Genomic DNA, 15,257 nt, shown 5'->3' on the forward strand with positions numbered 1-15,257 from the left:
CAATACTACAGTCTGGTGGTATTCCTTTTGAGTTGAAAGTGAGAGATTTTAGGTTCGAATCTCGTGAATGGTGAATTCGATACCAAATTAGGTTCATTATGTGGGTTAGCCGAATTCTTCCTCTCCCTAGAGTAAAAATATCAATATACAATTTTTTTTTTAAAATTGAAAATGAAAAACTCTTTTGATAACTACTCCGTGTTTCAAAACTAAAAACCAAATTACAAAAACTCAAGAGAATAGTTTTCATTTCTCGATTTTCAGTTTTTAAAAAGAAAAAATAGTTATCAAACAATTCTTAACTAATTATTTTCGAGTTTTAATAATAATTCTTTATTTTCATTTCTCAACGAAGAAGTGTACGGATAACCCAAAAAAAATTCAAAACACTAAGAGACAAATCGATGCGATTTCAAAATATTAGGTTGCAATGCGAGAAAATTAAAATTCGTTAACCATTTTAAAACCACCATGTTGAGGTTAGGCCAAAAGAAATAAATAAAAACAAAACCTTCATGGAAAAGCAACCCCCATGTCAGTTGTTTTTTTGTTCCTGGAAGCGGACTATCTCTTCATTCATCAGTCGCACTGTCGCTTCAATCTTCAGAATTGGTTTAAAAAATGTTTTCTCTATTCAAAATCACTTTAACAAACAAGTCTAACCAAATTGGAGACGTTTGGGCCAAACAAGTTTAACATTTCATTTGAAGTCGGTGCCAGCGAAATTATGATGCATGGCCCAAAGAACAATTTGAATATTAGCACTTCATAATACTCGTCATGCACTTTTGATTTGAAAAAGAGTAAATGACTAAGAAGATTGTGAATAACGCTTTTCTAATTTTATTTCTTACAAGCAAAAATCTTGGCAAAGTAATTCTCCGATCACATGCTGCATGAATAATTATGCTTCACTGTTCAAAGAAGAGCATCAAGTGTTACTGAAAAGTCAATCACAAATGCATACGTGTCTGAATATTAAAATTAAAAACTATGATTGGACACTTATCCATATGTGATTGGATTTCAACAGCGAAGCATGGTTCCTGTAGAAATAGTCTCCTGGGATAATATGAATCTCAACATAAATATATATTTTGTGGTCATCCTAAGTGGAAATATTATTATTTTTGGTTGATTAAGAATAAGGGTAAATGTCCTCGAGATTTCACAATTAGTTTAAAAAAAAAAAAAAAAAAAAATACCCTAAAAGGTCAAGATTATTTTATTTACAGGTCAATCATACATTCAAGGGCGAATCTATTTATTGGCTGAAATGGTCTTGGTACCACCTGAAAGTTTGAAAAAGTGTTTGCAAGGACCTTCGAGGATTGTCTAACTGTATAGGCAAGTGGTGAAAAGGAGAAGACTACCATGGTTGTGCAAATGTTGTTAGGGATGGTTAGGTATGGAACCCCGAATTCCAAGCCGAAAATTTTTAGGATGGGAATTTGAAGACCAACCCCGAACTGAAATTTCAGCATTCCCAAAATGTTTTCGGTATTTCAGAATGGATCAGGATTGGATTTTGGGTTTTGGGTTTTTGAATTGAAATTTGAGATATTTTTAATGTGGGCTAAAATTTGAACTTTTGACCTAACTAATTATCAAACAGCTCTTAACTAATTATTTTCAAGTTTTAATAACAATTCTCCATTTTTATTTCTCAATGAAAAAGTAGCATAAGGTTAGCCCAAAAGAAGTTCAAAAAGCTAGGAGACCAACCGATGTGATTTCAAAATATTAGGTTGCAATGCGAGAAAATTAAAATTCGTTAGCCATTTTGAAAACCACCATCCTGAGGCTAGGCCAAAAGAAACAATTAACAACAAACCTTCCCACTCATTCAGCTGCCATTGTTTATAGGGGAGCACTAATTACCAATTAGGAAAACAAAGATTCTAATGTCAATGGACAATTCAGATAATTAAACATTTGAAGGCACATCAAAATGTGAGAATAAATCCCATGTGTGAGGTACACATATCCCCTGCAAACAACACCGGAATAACAGGACAAACTAAATGAAGCAAGAGCTGCCCTGCCATCTATACGAACTAAATGAAGTCTCCTGCTCCGGTTTTATATTCAATCAACTAAACCGGGGAGCAAGATTCGAGCTTAGGTAGAAGACTTCGCCAAGCGTCTGCAATACTGTTTGCCAGGCGTGCCTGTCCCTTGGCAAATTCATGGAAAGCCACCCCCATGTCTGTTGTTTTTTGTTCCTGAAAGCGAACTATCTCTTCACTCATCAGTCGTACTATCGTTTCAAATCTTCTGGTTGCTTCCTCACCCTCAGCCTTCAACTGCATCACAAAACCAATCTTAGTCAAATAATGAAGATGCCATCTAACGTGTACACCATATACGATTGCATCAGCTGACTTGCCTCCTTGTACTCGTGCTCAGCTTCTCCCACCCTGTCTGATCTGGTCAACATGAGCTTGTCACTGCAAACCAATCACCACTTATTAGGCCAATCAACAATTACAGGCAAAACGACCGCCAGCGTATTTATATCAAAATGGTAAGGAAATCCAACATTAGTTGTGAATTAAATGGTTCCCAACCATGCCCTTCACCAATATTTTTTTTCCCTTATACCATTTTATATTTATTAACCGGAAACCTAAATATAATCACAGTTACTACTCATCTATGTTTTCAGTATACAACAGGCTAGCATAACGGAAATCCAGACACACACAGAAACATAAAACAGTTGGTCAGATGCATACAGATTTATCTCCTTCAACTTAATTGTTTCAGCAAGTTCACACTGTTGCCTGAAAGCATTTGCTCTCTCAGCTATTGTGGCCTGTTTCAACACACATATTTAAAAGGATCAGCTTTTATGACAAATGAAGATTAGCAGAAGGACACAATGAATGGGAAAAAACTTTGACCGAGGGCAATTCCAGGAAGAGCTTCTATTACATATTAACCCAGAATGGTAGGAAACAAATTCCATAAGTCTAATGCAGAATGGGAAGGATAAATATTCAAATAATAATTTGTGTCCATGAACTAATAAGCTAAAGTTATATCCATTGCCAAAAGAGAAGAATGCTAGTGTAAAGAGTATAATCTAAAGACATGTGTCAAGTCAAACCCTTCTCACCTTAATAGATTGCACGGCACGTACATAATCTTTCAAGGGTTCTTCAAAATTCATTAACAGTTGTTCGGCCTACAAAGAGACGAAAATATATGGTAATACGATAACATATCATGATTAGCTGTTAAACAAAATGGAAAACAAAAGGAACGCATGCAAAGAACAAACAAACACACCATAGACACTGGAACACCAATGATATACTGGATTCTCAATTAAAGCCTACCTCCTTTTGCAGCTTAATTGATAATGTCTCCGACTTTGCCCCAAGCTCGGTAAAGGCCTTTCCAAGAGCATTACCTTCACAAGTTCCTAGGAGCTTGGCTGCTTTCCCAAAATCTGCTAGAGACTGTCCCAGTTCTGCATAAATATAGTTATAAAGAATCACATTCTAACCATATTCTGAATTCAGAATAAGGAAGTGCAGCCGAAAAGCCCCTAATAGAGTAAAAGAAAAAGGTTAAGAAAGAACATCGAGCCTTTAAATCGTCGTTACCTCTGTGCCTCTTTACAAGACGGTATGCATGCTTCTGGGCTTCAGCCAAGTGGTTTTCAAGCTCAAAAATGTAGTGTTTCAACTTCTCATATTCAGGATTTGACTCTTCCACCGGCTTTTCCTTTCCAAGAACCACATCGCTCACTTTAGATTGTACATCCTGTTAAATACAGAGCCGCATTATTCAACCAGACAAACTCTCAAAAAGGAAAGCTACTTACTAGTTGAAGTAGCCTATTCAGTTCAATAAATACAATAAATGCAAAAGACATGAAGCAGTGGAAAGGATTGCCCCTTATGCTTGCACTTGACAAGACACTAAAAGCATTTAAACAAACAAAAAAAAAAGAAAAATAAACTTGAAGGACGTCAGAAAACTTCAACCTATTAACAAGAATAGTAATTGTACAATTGCAATTGAATATTCTCCTACATTTATTTCCACGTGATAAGTGTTCCATTTTTTATTTGGCTTGACAATCCAGAACATAGATCATTAACCTGACAATGAAAATAGAGGGTTGAGAATAATTGCTAATGTGCACTATTTTTCACACTGAATATAGTGACAATTTTCTACAGATTTCCAGTACCTGCATATGAGGATTTAACCTTTCAATCTTCCCATTACAGAATACATATCATAGAAAAGGAAAGATAACAACCAGAAATCCATCCATGATAAGCAGAACAAGGTACTGAACGTTTCTAATTCATGAAAAATGCCTTTTTAGGAAGGGAAATATCCAGGGAGACAGTTAAGTCTTAAAAACACCATGCAGAATCAATGTTACCTTGAAGATTTGCATCCAATCTGCTGGCTTCTTAAAGATACCAGTCTCATGAAACCTTAACCTCTCCATTGTCTGAAAAAAAGCATATAAACACGTCAACCATTCTGAAGTCTGACAGAGGTGCCTGATAAGTTATTGAGTATTGACTTTCATAGTAGTAACACAAGAATAACTGTGTGACTCAAGGCATCACTTTAGAAACACCACCTCTTCATCTGCTTGTAAGAAGGTTCTCAGATCCTCACTTTGCTGAAGTTCATGATGTGAAGCTATTCGGTTAACAAATACATCCAATGCTTGACGCCTCATCTCAATGAATTCAGCACTGAAACGGAACTTCTCTGCATTAGGGACTGAAGTTAGTCACTGTATACAAGTGCTCATAATCTTGCATTTTCTTTTTCCAGTAACTACTAAGTATAGCAACGAGCATAGACTCCAAAGGTTAAAGATTTTCAGTGCCAAAATCACTCCAAGCATGGTTATAAACTGATGTGGAACGAAAGTGAAGGCTGCCCTAAATGAATGGGTGTTTTAGTCTTTTAATCTCAAGGGCTTTGGTATGTCAATATTTAGGGTTCTAGTCTTTTAATTTCCTACTTTTAGAAGGTTTAAGATTCTTTCCAGTTTTATTGGGGCTAGATTTGGTTTCCTATTCTATTTTGGATTAGAATTTCTTTCCTATAATGGGTTTACTTTCCTGCGTTATTTAGGTTTAAGGCATTATAAATATCCTTGTAATTCCAATAGTAAAGACAAAGAAAAGTTTATGAATAAAAGTTTAGTTAAATTTCCAACAATAGTAGTTTATTTGGAGTGATTCCAAATTCCAATTCTTGGTGCGAGACCAAGAACGGGTGCGAGGCCCCTGGAGAGAGTCAGTTTATCTTTTAATTTCATTTTGTTTAAAGTTTTCTGTGTTTCTGGTTCTGCTAACTACTCTAATTCCACTGCCCTAACATACATCATAAACCCACAAAAAAAGAGTATCCTTAGGGTTGGCTATAACAGCCTTCACCTTGGCACTATCACAGTTCCTTCATTCACAATTTGAATCAACAACCAAGATATCTATAACTAGCTAGTTAAGGCATGCATGAATATGCAAGTACATAAATTTAGGCATGGCAAAACAATGCACATGATGAGGTAAACATAGGATTTTCTACTTTACAAGCACAAAACAATTCTAAGAAAAAAGGGTATAGTTATGTTGTTACCTACGGTACTCTTTTCTGGAAGAGGGGGAATAAAAATTCCTTTGTACTTTTCAAAGAGACGGTCCTGTAGCCAAACAAAATCATTGTAACGTCGAATAACAATCTTCTCTGGCCCTTGGTATTCAGGAAAATTTGTCTGAAAAAACAAACATAGCATAGATGTGAATACTCAAAAATAGAAATTAACCATTATAATAGCATCAAAACAGACGCAAAAACAAGATTTAAAAAGCATGTTTATAGATCACATGCTCATCCAATTCACTAAACATGCTCAAGTTCAAAAGATCCATTGAAAAACATCATTTGTTTGCACACATTTTATAACGAGAATCACTGATGTGTGATTAATGCACCATTGGCTCCAATCCAATCAATCATCACATTTTCCATCACACCAATAAGCAAGATACTTGTTAGCTTGTTTCAAATTAATTAGCAACGAAGCACTAGGAAGAAGCTATGGTACATAAAGCTAGAAGAGTTATCATTTCGCGGAGCATTTTGAATGACCGTGCTAATACAAATTCTGATTTTCTGTCTTTCGATGCCCAGGTACGGAGGAACCCCCTTTTTCAACTTCCTTGGTTTCTAAGACCTATTCTCACATTAACCGAATTGGTCATTCAGTACATCAAATTCCCCTAACAAAGTGAGAATTTATATCTTCCGCACACTCTGAGATAAAACCAACCATGCAATTACTGTTAATTACGCAATCAACGGATTCACAGAGACCCTTACCCTAATCAAAACAAAGCCTACAATCAAAAGCAGAAATTGAGAGTGAAATGACGAAATTACCTTGGTGATCACTCGGTAGGAGATGTATGCCTGGACGCCATTGCCCAATTTCACAGGATCAGTAACTGAGACCGACAGGTACGGCTGCGACGACGGAGATCTAGGGCTCTGCGACGACCCCGATATGCTTCTCTGCTGCTCCATGCAAACACAATCAAACGCCGACAGAAACGAAGATTTCAAACTACGAGCAAATCAGTGAAACAAAGACCCAACAGAAGAAGACGAAGAGGAAGAGATGAGTTGCAGGTTCGTAATTACCGTGGTAAGCATGGCGGCGTTGAGATGGAGGTCGGGTCGGGTCAATGAAGAAGACTGGGCGAAACGGAGCTCTGCGAGATTTCAATCGGATAGTCCACCAGAGAGCAAGTGGTGGATGTGGAAGTGGTGAGTTGGATATCTTGCTGCGTAAATGAGCAAGAAAAAGGAATTGCTTGTTTGTTGGTATTGGTGAATACGAACAACAAAATGTATTTGTATATTAGTATTTTTCTTTATTAATCTATTGTATGCATTTTTTATCACCATTCCCAAGCGGTGGAGAGCGTGTGTCGAGAATATGTTGCGGTGCTTTAAGTGTCATAATATAATAGGTTGAAAATTTTAAAAAAAAAAGTTTTTGAACCAATTATATTATGACACTAAATATACTGAACTATGTTTCTAGCACAATGAAAAATTTCTCCAAATAGTGTAGAGATTTTTCAATGTGACGATAACAAGATTCGATACACCACTGTCATAATAGAAGTTGTAACGGTTGAGCTATTAACTTAAGGAAGCAAACTCAAGCCAAGTAAATTAGGACCAAGTTGTGTAGAAAATAATAGTTATCATGTTAAGTTTTCATAGTCAGGTCAACGACCCACTAGTAGTCCCACCGATGGGGTCCTAACTTATCCACCTGCACAACTCAACATGTGTTTGATTTTATCACAAAAGATTTATGTGCAATTAGGAGTGAAATCATTTTATATAAGTAGAAAATTATTTTGTGAAATTTGGGTTTCTTTTCTCAAACAATAATACAATCTATACTTTTATCCACTTATAGGTGAGACGTTTTAAGTTTATCTCTCATAATATCAAATTATTTTTTTGTCAAATAATAATACAAAATTATTCTCGCTTGCATATTGCACGACTTAACTCAAATCTCTTACCCTTAATACAAATATATCGTTTATATTAAAAAAAAAATTTGCCCAATACTAAACGAGTCAGATTAGATTTCTCCTATTCATGTCATAACAATTATCGAATTGAAACTTTATAAACAGATCCATATCCGAGCCGAACCTAAATCCGATTTATTAACAGATCAATCTTCAAGAATGGTCTTTTTTGTTTATCAACATCGTAACGTTTGGGAAATTATATATAATAACTTTCCTAAAATCCAAAGATAAAGGTTTAGGCCTACGTGACTCACTAAAATCCAAACTCCCAAAAACCATCGCCCACCACATCCTTTTTATTCCCCGAAAGCAACTCCCACCCCCAGCATTTTCTGGTGCCCTTCTCTTCTCTTCTCTTCTCGTCTCCTCTATTTCCCACAAAACTCCGCGTCCCTCCGCCGCATCGAAACCCAAAAGTCTCCTCCTTTTCCCCCCTTTTTATTCCCCCAAGAAATCCGAACCATGGATTCCACCAGCTTCTGCAACCAGCAATCGCCGTCGTCGGATCGGCTGCTCGGCCTCTTCTCCTTCTCTCCGCCCTCAGCCGCCGCCGCCGGCGAGGAGCTCAACGAGGCCGAGGTCTTCTGGACCAACGACTTCACCGAGCCCACCGCCGACACCCCAAACCCCCGACTCAATCTGACTCGTCGCGTCAACTCCGGAATACTCGCGGTCCTCCCGGAACCGGGTCAATCGGCAAAAGTCTTGTACCGGAAGCCGACAATTTCGTCATCGTCGAAGCCCATCCCTTCAATTCCGAGACTTTCGCCGTCCCAATTACAGTCCCAGTCGGTGCCGAATTCGAGGAAGATCCAGAGCTCGGCCCCGATGATGGTGCCGGTCCTGTCCCGGGCGGTGGAGAAGCACAGCAGAAACGACGATCTGGCGGATGTGGTGGACGACGACGACGGGGGAGACGACGAGATGCTGCCGCCGCACGAGCTGGTGGCTAGGGGGTCGGGGGTGTCGGATAGGACGACGTTCTCGGTGCTGGAAGGCGTGGGGAGGACGCTGAAAGGTAGGGATTTGCGTCAGGTTAGGAATGCGATTTGGCGCAAGACTGGGTTTCTTGATTGATGATCAACAATTCTACAGAAATCTCTAGTATTTTTTGGTAATTTCGATTTTCTGCTTTTGGTTGATCAAGAATTGTGGTTCTTTTTTAATGCCAAGATTAATTGGGGGAATTTTTTTTTTTTATATAATACCCAATTGTTATTTTTGATTCTGGGTAATTAGGTCAAGTTCTATATTTTGATGTTGCTATTGCTTATGTTTACGGTAATTCCATAAGATGAAATCGGATTACGGATTATGGAGAATGACTTACATGAAATGAGATAAACGGATTATGAAGAATAACTTACATGAAACGAGATAAACGGATGACGGATTATACTAGAATGACTTATATGAAACGGATTTATCCTCTTTTCACACATCTCATTGAATCATCACTCTTGCCAACCCCACTTCCAAACTAAATTGCAAGATAGTAAATTTGATTCTACTAACTACATTATAAATTAACCTTCTTAATCCAACCATAGAAACCCTAAAATCTCAAAATTGCAAACAAATAAGTAAAAGAAGTCACAAACAAGTGGGGTTTTGCTAATTTGAAGGTTTAGTGAACTAAGCTCAGCAATTAACAAGATATAATGATGGAAAGCAGTCAGACAAATCCAAATGCCTCAAATAATTAAGTTCATGAAAAAAGATTTCTCCTTTTTTCACACATCTAATTGAATCATGACTCTTGCCAAATCCCACTTCTAACTCAAACCAATTCATAAAAATAAAAAATAAAAAAAAATTGCAAAAAAAACCTAATAAGGATTAAAATTTAAAATGTTACCCACCCAAGAGATATTTAGCAGTTTAACTAGTGAGCCAGAAGCTCCCCAATTGACTGAAACACCCAGAATCAAACAGCATGGAAGTTATCTGCCTCAGGGTTTCAAAAAGAAAAAAAAAAAAAAAAAGAGATGGAAAACAGAGCAATGCCTCAGAAAACCCAGGTGGGAGGAGAGGAGGGTTTCAGAATGAAAACATGCCACGCCACAGTAATTAAGGTGGATATTTATGCAAATCACGCCATACTCATGCCTATTCATCATGCCAAGCTTCCTCATGCTAGTCATTATTTTTGCTAAGCCCAAGTTACATACTGGGGGCTTGTCAAGTGAATTGTGGTGTGGATGGTTACGGAAAGTTATTGGGCCTACACGAAATCGAGGTTATGGAAGACTTTGGGCTGCTTAGGGGCCTAAGGATCCAAGCCCATACCTTTTTCATTTCACATAGGCAAACATTGAGAGAGAACTAGCCTAGTTTACCTCTTTCTTTAGCAAGCCAACACTCTTAGTTAGGACTAAATTAGATTCCTGCATTAAATATATGCTAAACCCAGCAAGTCAAGCATTTAATGCTGACTTTCCTTCATAGCTTGCATAGACAACCAACGCACGAAAGCCATGAGGCACGTTACCAGAAGTAACGCCAGCGGAAAGCAGGCCTGGAAAAAACCATGCCTCGAGAAGAAGCAGAATGTAGGTTTCAACAGTGCAGCTCCCTTACACCAAAAGGTAACTAGTATGAGGCTTCTAGATTTAGGATGCATGCCTGGGTGGCTGACAACTCGTGACATCTGGGTACATTTGGTGAGTCCTCATCCCTCATCTCGCTAGGAGCTGCTCAGTCAGCATCGTGCTCGAAGTTCTTCTTGGTAACCAGAGGTGGAATCTTTTCCAGGAATAAATGATGAGGAAGAATTCACCAAGTTTATAATTGGCGATCAATTTGGTAGTCGGCATGAAAAATTGATGCCCAACTCGACTGGGAACTTGTCGCCAAACATGTTGGAAGTATCAACTGAATTAGCAGAGTTAGCAACGTAGCTACAGATTGACTGCTCGAAGTCTTGAGCTTCTCGGTTGTCATTTTCGGAGTTTGAGGCAATTGATATCGTGTGCTCTACTCTGATAATTAGGCGCTTGTTACTATAGGATGTCTTAGGCCACTCAGTCTACCAGTGTTGGGGAGTCCTACTTTATCATACCTTCTAGATTTGCCGAAAATAGCCTTATCGGAATTTACACGCGGTAGCGACGGCTGAGAAATTGAATTTCACAACAAAAATGACAACTACGTTCAAAGTTTTTTGAAGATTTACAAACGAAGAGTGCAAGAGTGGAAATTTTACCGAAAGGAAAGACGATGAAAATTAAAGGCTTGAGGAGGCAGTTTTCAAGTTGTTGAAAAAGTCACGAATCAAATTTGCTGGAGTTTTGACAGAGAATGCAAAGTAGAAAGAAAAGGTTACGACAAGGGGAGGGTTATATAGTCCCGAGCACTTAATCTCGGTCGTTGGTGATGGGATGCTTAGGCGACCAGATTGCGACAAGTCGCAGTTCATTTACTTTGGTTTTGAGGCTGAAGGGACTCCAAAAAAACACTATGGTGCATGAGGTCACGCCTGTCTGCTACGCCTTCAATAGCCGATATGATAGTTGGGCGAAGAGAGCGAGGCTCCGTATTTTTCCGTTGTAGAAAACAGATCCCTTCCTTTCCTCCCTCCCCCGAAATAATTTGATCTATGGACAACATTGTTATGGTAAAGGTCGTATTGCCATAATAATCATTACCGTAGGGCATAGAGAAGGAGGTCATAAGCGTCTATACCGTAAAATTGATTTTCGACGGAATGGAAAAGACATATATGGTAGAATAGGAATGGCCCAGTCCACATGTATCATTTAATGAAAACACCTTGGTTACTCTGCCAGTGTGTCAATGACACGTAACCCGTCCACACTAGGGATGACAATTCTAACCGTTAAAACCGATAACCGTGGATAACCGTCTAAATAGATTGGATTTTGGTATGAAAACTCGGGTATATTTTTGAATATGGGGAAAAACCGTGAATAATATTCGGTTATGGTTTTGGATATGGTTATAGGGTCCCCAATCCGTATTCGTCTCCGAATCTGAACCAAATTATATATAATATAATTCATAGCATTTATATATATATATATATATACACATATATATATATATTATTCACTGAATCTATTACTTTGAGAATACAAAAGTTGCATTGTGTGAGTTGCATTTTGTGGGCAAGTTAAAAAGTTTTGATATGAATCAAAATTTATGAGAATCCAGACCAATAATACTTATGAGAGATATCAAAGATCAGCCGACATTATCGATGTTTAGCTTTAATTTTTATGCTCCACAAGATTCATTCATGAAATCATTTTATACATCAAATATTTAATGACAAAATAAATATTTACTAAATTATCATGCGTCAATTGAACGAATATATTTTTTGTATTGACGAAGATGGGTATAACAGTTAACCGATAGGGAATCCGTTATCCGGTGGGTATGGTTATGGATAATACCCGATGGTTAAATTACGGTTATGGATATGGTTAATTTTTGTGGTTATAGGGATGGATATAACATTTCCGTCCCCCAACCGAATCCCAAACCAAATCGTTGCCATCCAGGAGTCTCCATCTTCCACCTAAAATTATTTAAGTGTTGTAACTAATAAAGAGATTGAAATTAAATGATGTAATTTGTCCAACTCATTTGCCACCTAAGATGGTTAAGAAATGTAGTATAAAATTGTAGTAAGAATAACATTATTCTTGTTTTATCTTTGTGGTCCAATTAAGATTCTCCGTGTGTGATCACATGTCAACCGCAAACAAGACCAGCACCTTAGTTGGCTACCTGCTATTTGCACGTGTAACTCACCTTTAAAATTGAAACACGCAATAAATTAACTCATCTCAATGATTTGAGTAGTGGGGATCCTTGTTTAGTAATAAAGAAGTTTACTAGCTAAACCGTGATGATTTTGTTGGCGTACTTTTAAGAAAAATTGAGGTTCTATCGTAAAATGAATTGATAATATATAAAATAATTTTACTTATTTATAAGTCCATGTAAGATTCCTCATCTCATCAATGCGGATTCATTCTCAAGACGCTCCTTCAGGTGTGACCATTTTTCAAGCTTAACACGTGGAATACATAATAAGGTGACGTAGAGTATGTGTGGTTGTTTGGCTGCACACGAGGACAACCTGTTCTTATACCACGAAGAAAGTTAATGTTCTACCATAAACCCAATTGGTAATATGAGAAGTAACCCTACTTACTTATAAATCCATGCAAAATTTCTCGTCTTATCAATGTGAAATTCATTCTCTTATACAGTTTGTCAACATTCCGCAGTGCGTCTTCACATTTTGAATTTCCACATACATGAAGCTCTTTCTATCTACTCCATCTCGGTCTTCCAGGTGGACTAAAACTCACAAATTTCCACATACATGTACTGAAAAATGAGCATCTTTGAAACTACGGCGTTCACACATGTAAATCTTTAGGGAATTATGTTCTGTGTTTTGCACAACCGGATCTTTATATATAATTAAATATGGAAAATGACACTTTGAAAATAAATTCAAATTTGTTCTCTAGAATTTAGAAGGCAACAAAAAATTGTATTCTCGTCTTAATTACTTAAAAACTAAAGCATGTAACGATAGATTTTTTCCAAGAAAACAAAAAATTATTATTTATATAAGCTTTCACACGAAACACACCTTGTCAGCTTTACACACTCTGCATTCACATTTAAACTTTCCATTTTGAATTGAAGCTGGCAAAGATGAGAATAGTTTGTTGTTTTTGTTGTGGTGTTTCGACCCCTAGTTTTACAACACAAAAATGCTGGCAAAGATGTGAATGAGGAAGAGATGCTAGTGGAGTAAAAAGTTCGACTATCATGCATGTTGTTAGAATAAAATTAATTAATTCGGAATTTTGTCTATGATTGAAGCACGTAATATAAAAATGTAATTTTTAATTATAATTAGTTAGGATTCTTACCTCAATAAGGGTTAATATAACCCTCTATATTGTAATATTTTCATATATCAACATAATAAGTTATAATTCTACATGATATCACTCGTCTATGTTTTTTTAGGTCCTACAGTTTCTCCTCTATTTTCATTCCCTACCGTCCCAAAAAAAAACAAAAAAAAAAACAAAAAAAACAAAAAAAAAAACAAAAAACAAAAAACAAAAAACAAAAACAAAAACAAAAATTGAACCTTTACATCCCCTATCTCCTCTCATGGAGTCATCTTCCTCTCCTCCTAGTAAAAACACTGCCAACTTCATTGAACTTTCCACCACAAACTATGTTGTTTGGGTTCGTCAACTCAAAGTCTTTCTTATTGGTCGTTGATCTCTGGAAATACGTAGAAGGTTCCTCTCCCTCTCTCACCTACCCACCATTGCCAATCCTCAATACATTGAAGCCAACCCCTTCTCTTCTCTTAAAATTTCTAATCCCGAGTACCTCCATTAATATCAACAGGACCAACTGGTGATTAGTTATTTCATGAGTATGATTTGTAAACCGTTACTGTATCTCATTGTTAGTTCTATTACGTACCATTCTTTATGGGATTGTCTTCATACGCACTTTTTTTCAGACCTCGGTTGCTAATGAAGCCATTTTGCGCTTTCAACTTTTGGATTTGTCCAAAGGATCTAAGACCGCGATTGTCTACATTCAAGAAGCCAAGTCTCTTGCTAATCAACTTGCTGAAATTGGTGAACCTATTTCTGACGAATATCTTGTTATGTGTACTATTCGTGGACTCGGCCTTGATTACCAGATGCTTACTATTAATGCAGGGCTCTTTTCGGCCCACAAAATGGTGCAAGCGGGGTGATAGATCACAAAATGCCCAAATTAAAGTCAATGCCCATGGGCCTAGGGGAGTTAAAGGAATATATTAGAGCGCTAACTAGCTCAGTCGGACCAGACTACATAAAGTACTTTCTGACCACCAGATGCACATGAGTAGTCCAACAACTTTATGGCACAAGGTTCCATGAGCAAGCCTATTCAGACATCAACTAGGTCACGTGTTAATCCACAATCAAAAGTAAGGGCATAGGATGGGACATAAAGACAGTCGGGATGTTGCTTGGAGGGACATGGTTGGTTAACCAAGGCCAAGTAGGTCGCTCAGAATGCATAACTCTAAAAGGCGTGCAATCATAACTTAGCTACGTCATTTCACCACTAAATGTCAAATTGATAGGTAAAAGTTGTTAGCATGTTAGTCGAGGAAGTTGGCGCATTAAAATCGATGTTCTAAAAATTAACCTAGGTGGTGAAGACCCGCTGTGATTTAAGGCAAATCATTTCGAAAAATCGGTCTGGAGCTAGGCGGCACCTAGGCGGTCCTAGGCAGTTTGGTTTTTTTTTTTTTTTTTTTTTCCCATGGTGGTATACTTATGGAAGTGGTGTGCCTAATTTGCAAGGAATGGATTGACTACAAGTTCATCCAATTGTGAAATAAATTGGAGAACTTTTGAGGGAATACATACAAAAAAAATAAAAATAAACTAGATACAACAACGTTAAATAATTTAGTCTATGTCCAATCCAATGCAAAGATCATGAACAAGAAGAATTTAGTCTATCATCCAAGAATACTCCTCATTATGATTATATGCTTACTATTTTTTAAATGTTGAACTTGTTGGATGGATGTACTTTATGTATTCTTCTACTTCTATTTTTTGCATTTTA

The 15,257-nt window shown here is 37.2% G+C and overlaps 2 protein-coding genes and 1 non-coding gene across 4 annotated transcripts; 1 reads left to right on the forward strand and 2 right to left on the reverse strand.

Moving 5' to 3' along the window:
- Positions 1 to 1,822: 1,822 nt before the first annotated feature.
- LOC103956466 (sorting nexin 1) lies at positions 1,823 to 6,835 on the reverse strand. Of its 2 annotated transcripts, none has more exons than XM_009368464.3 (11): positions 6,694 to 6,835; positions 6,433 to 6,564; positions 5,629 to 5,764; positions 4,616 to 4,749; positions 4,409 to 4,480; positions 3,615 to 3,774; positions 3,345 to 3,478; positions 3,122 to 3,190; positions 2,739 to 2,818; positions 2,390 to 2,450; positions 1,823 to 2,306 (listed from the first exon to the last, which is right to left on the reverse strand). In XM_009368464.3, exons 1-11 carry the CDS (start codon positions 6,703 to 6,705, stop codon positions 2,097 to 2,099), a joined length of 1,200 nt encoding a protein of 399 aa, XP_009366739.2. In that variant the 5' UTR covers positions 6,706 to 6,835; the 3' UTR covers positions 1,823 to 2,096. The 2 variants fall into 2 exon arrangements, with proteins under 2 accessions (XP_009366739.2, XP_009366738.2); XM_009368463.3 differs by having other exon boundaries at positions 6,433 to 6,567.
- A 1,096-nt stretch (positions 6,836 to 7,931) lies between these two features.
- On the forward strand, positions 7,932 to 8,862 carry LOC103956468. The gene has a single exon (XM_009368465.3). It carries the CDS (start codon positions 8,073 to 8,075, stop codon positions 8,685 to 8,687), a length of 615 nt encoding a protein of 204 aa, XP_009366740.2. The 5' UTR covers positions 7,932 to 8,072; the 3' UTR covers positions 8,688 to 8,862.
- A 413-nt stretch (positions 8,863 to 9,275) lies between these two features.
- On the reverse strand, positions 9,276 to 9,375 carry LOC125473623. The gene has a single exon (XR_007255460.1). It is a non-coding gene; the product is annotated as a small nucleolar RNA Z266 (small nucleolar RNA).
- Between the last annotated feature and the right edge of the window lie 5,882 nt (positions 9,376 to 15,257).

The sequence above is a fragment of a genome, unplaced genomic scaffold, assembly GCF_019419815.1.
Source record: "Pyrus x bretschneideri cultivar Hongxiangsu unplaced genomic scaffold, Pyrus_bretschneideri_v1 Contig9, whole genome shotgun sequence".
NCBI lineage: Eukaryota > Viridiplantae > Streptophyta > Magnoliopsida > Rosales > Rosaceae > Pyrus > Pyrus x bretschneideri.

Excerpts from the sequence above, each read along its gene's own strand:
- LOC103956466 (XM_009368463.3), bottom strand. Across the intron at positions 5,765-6,432 it reads CCTACCGAGTGATCACCAAG|ACAAATTTTCCTGAATACCA; the intron begins GTAATTTCGTCA and ends TTGTTTTTTCAG. Across the intron at positions 2,819-3,121 it reads GTGCCGTGCAATCTATTAAG|GCCACAATAGCTGAGAGAGC; the intron begins GTGAGAAGGGTT and ends GTGTTGAAACAG.
- LOC103956468 (XM_009368465.3), top strand. The coding sequence starts at position 8,073 with ATGGATTCCACCAGCTTCTGCAACCAGCAATCGCCGTCGTCGGATCGG.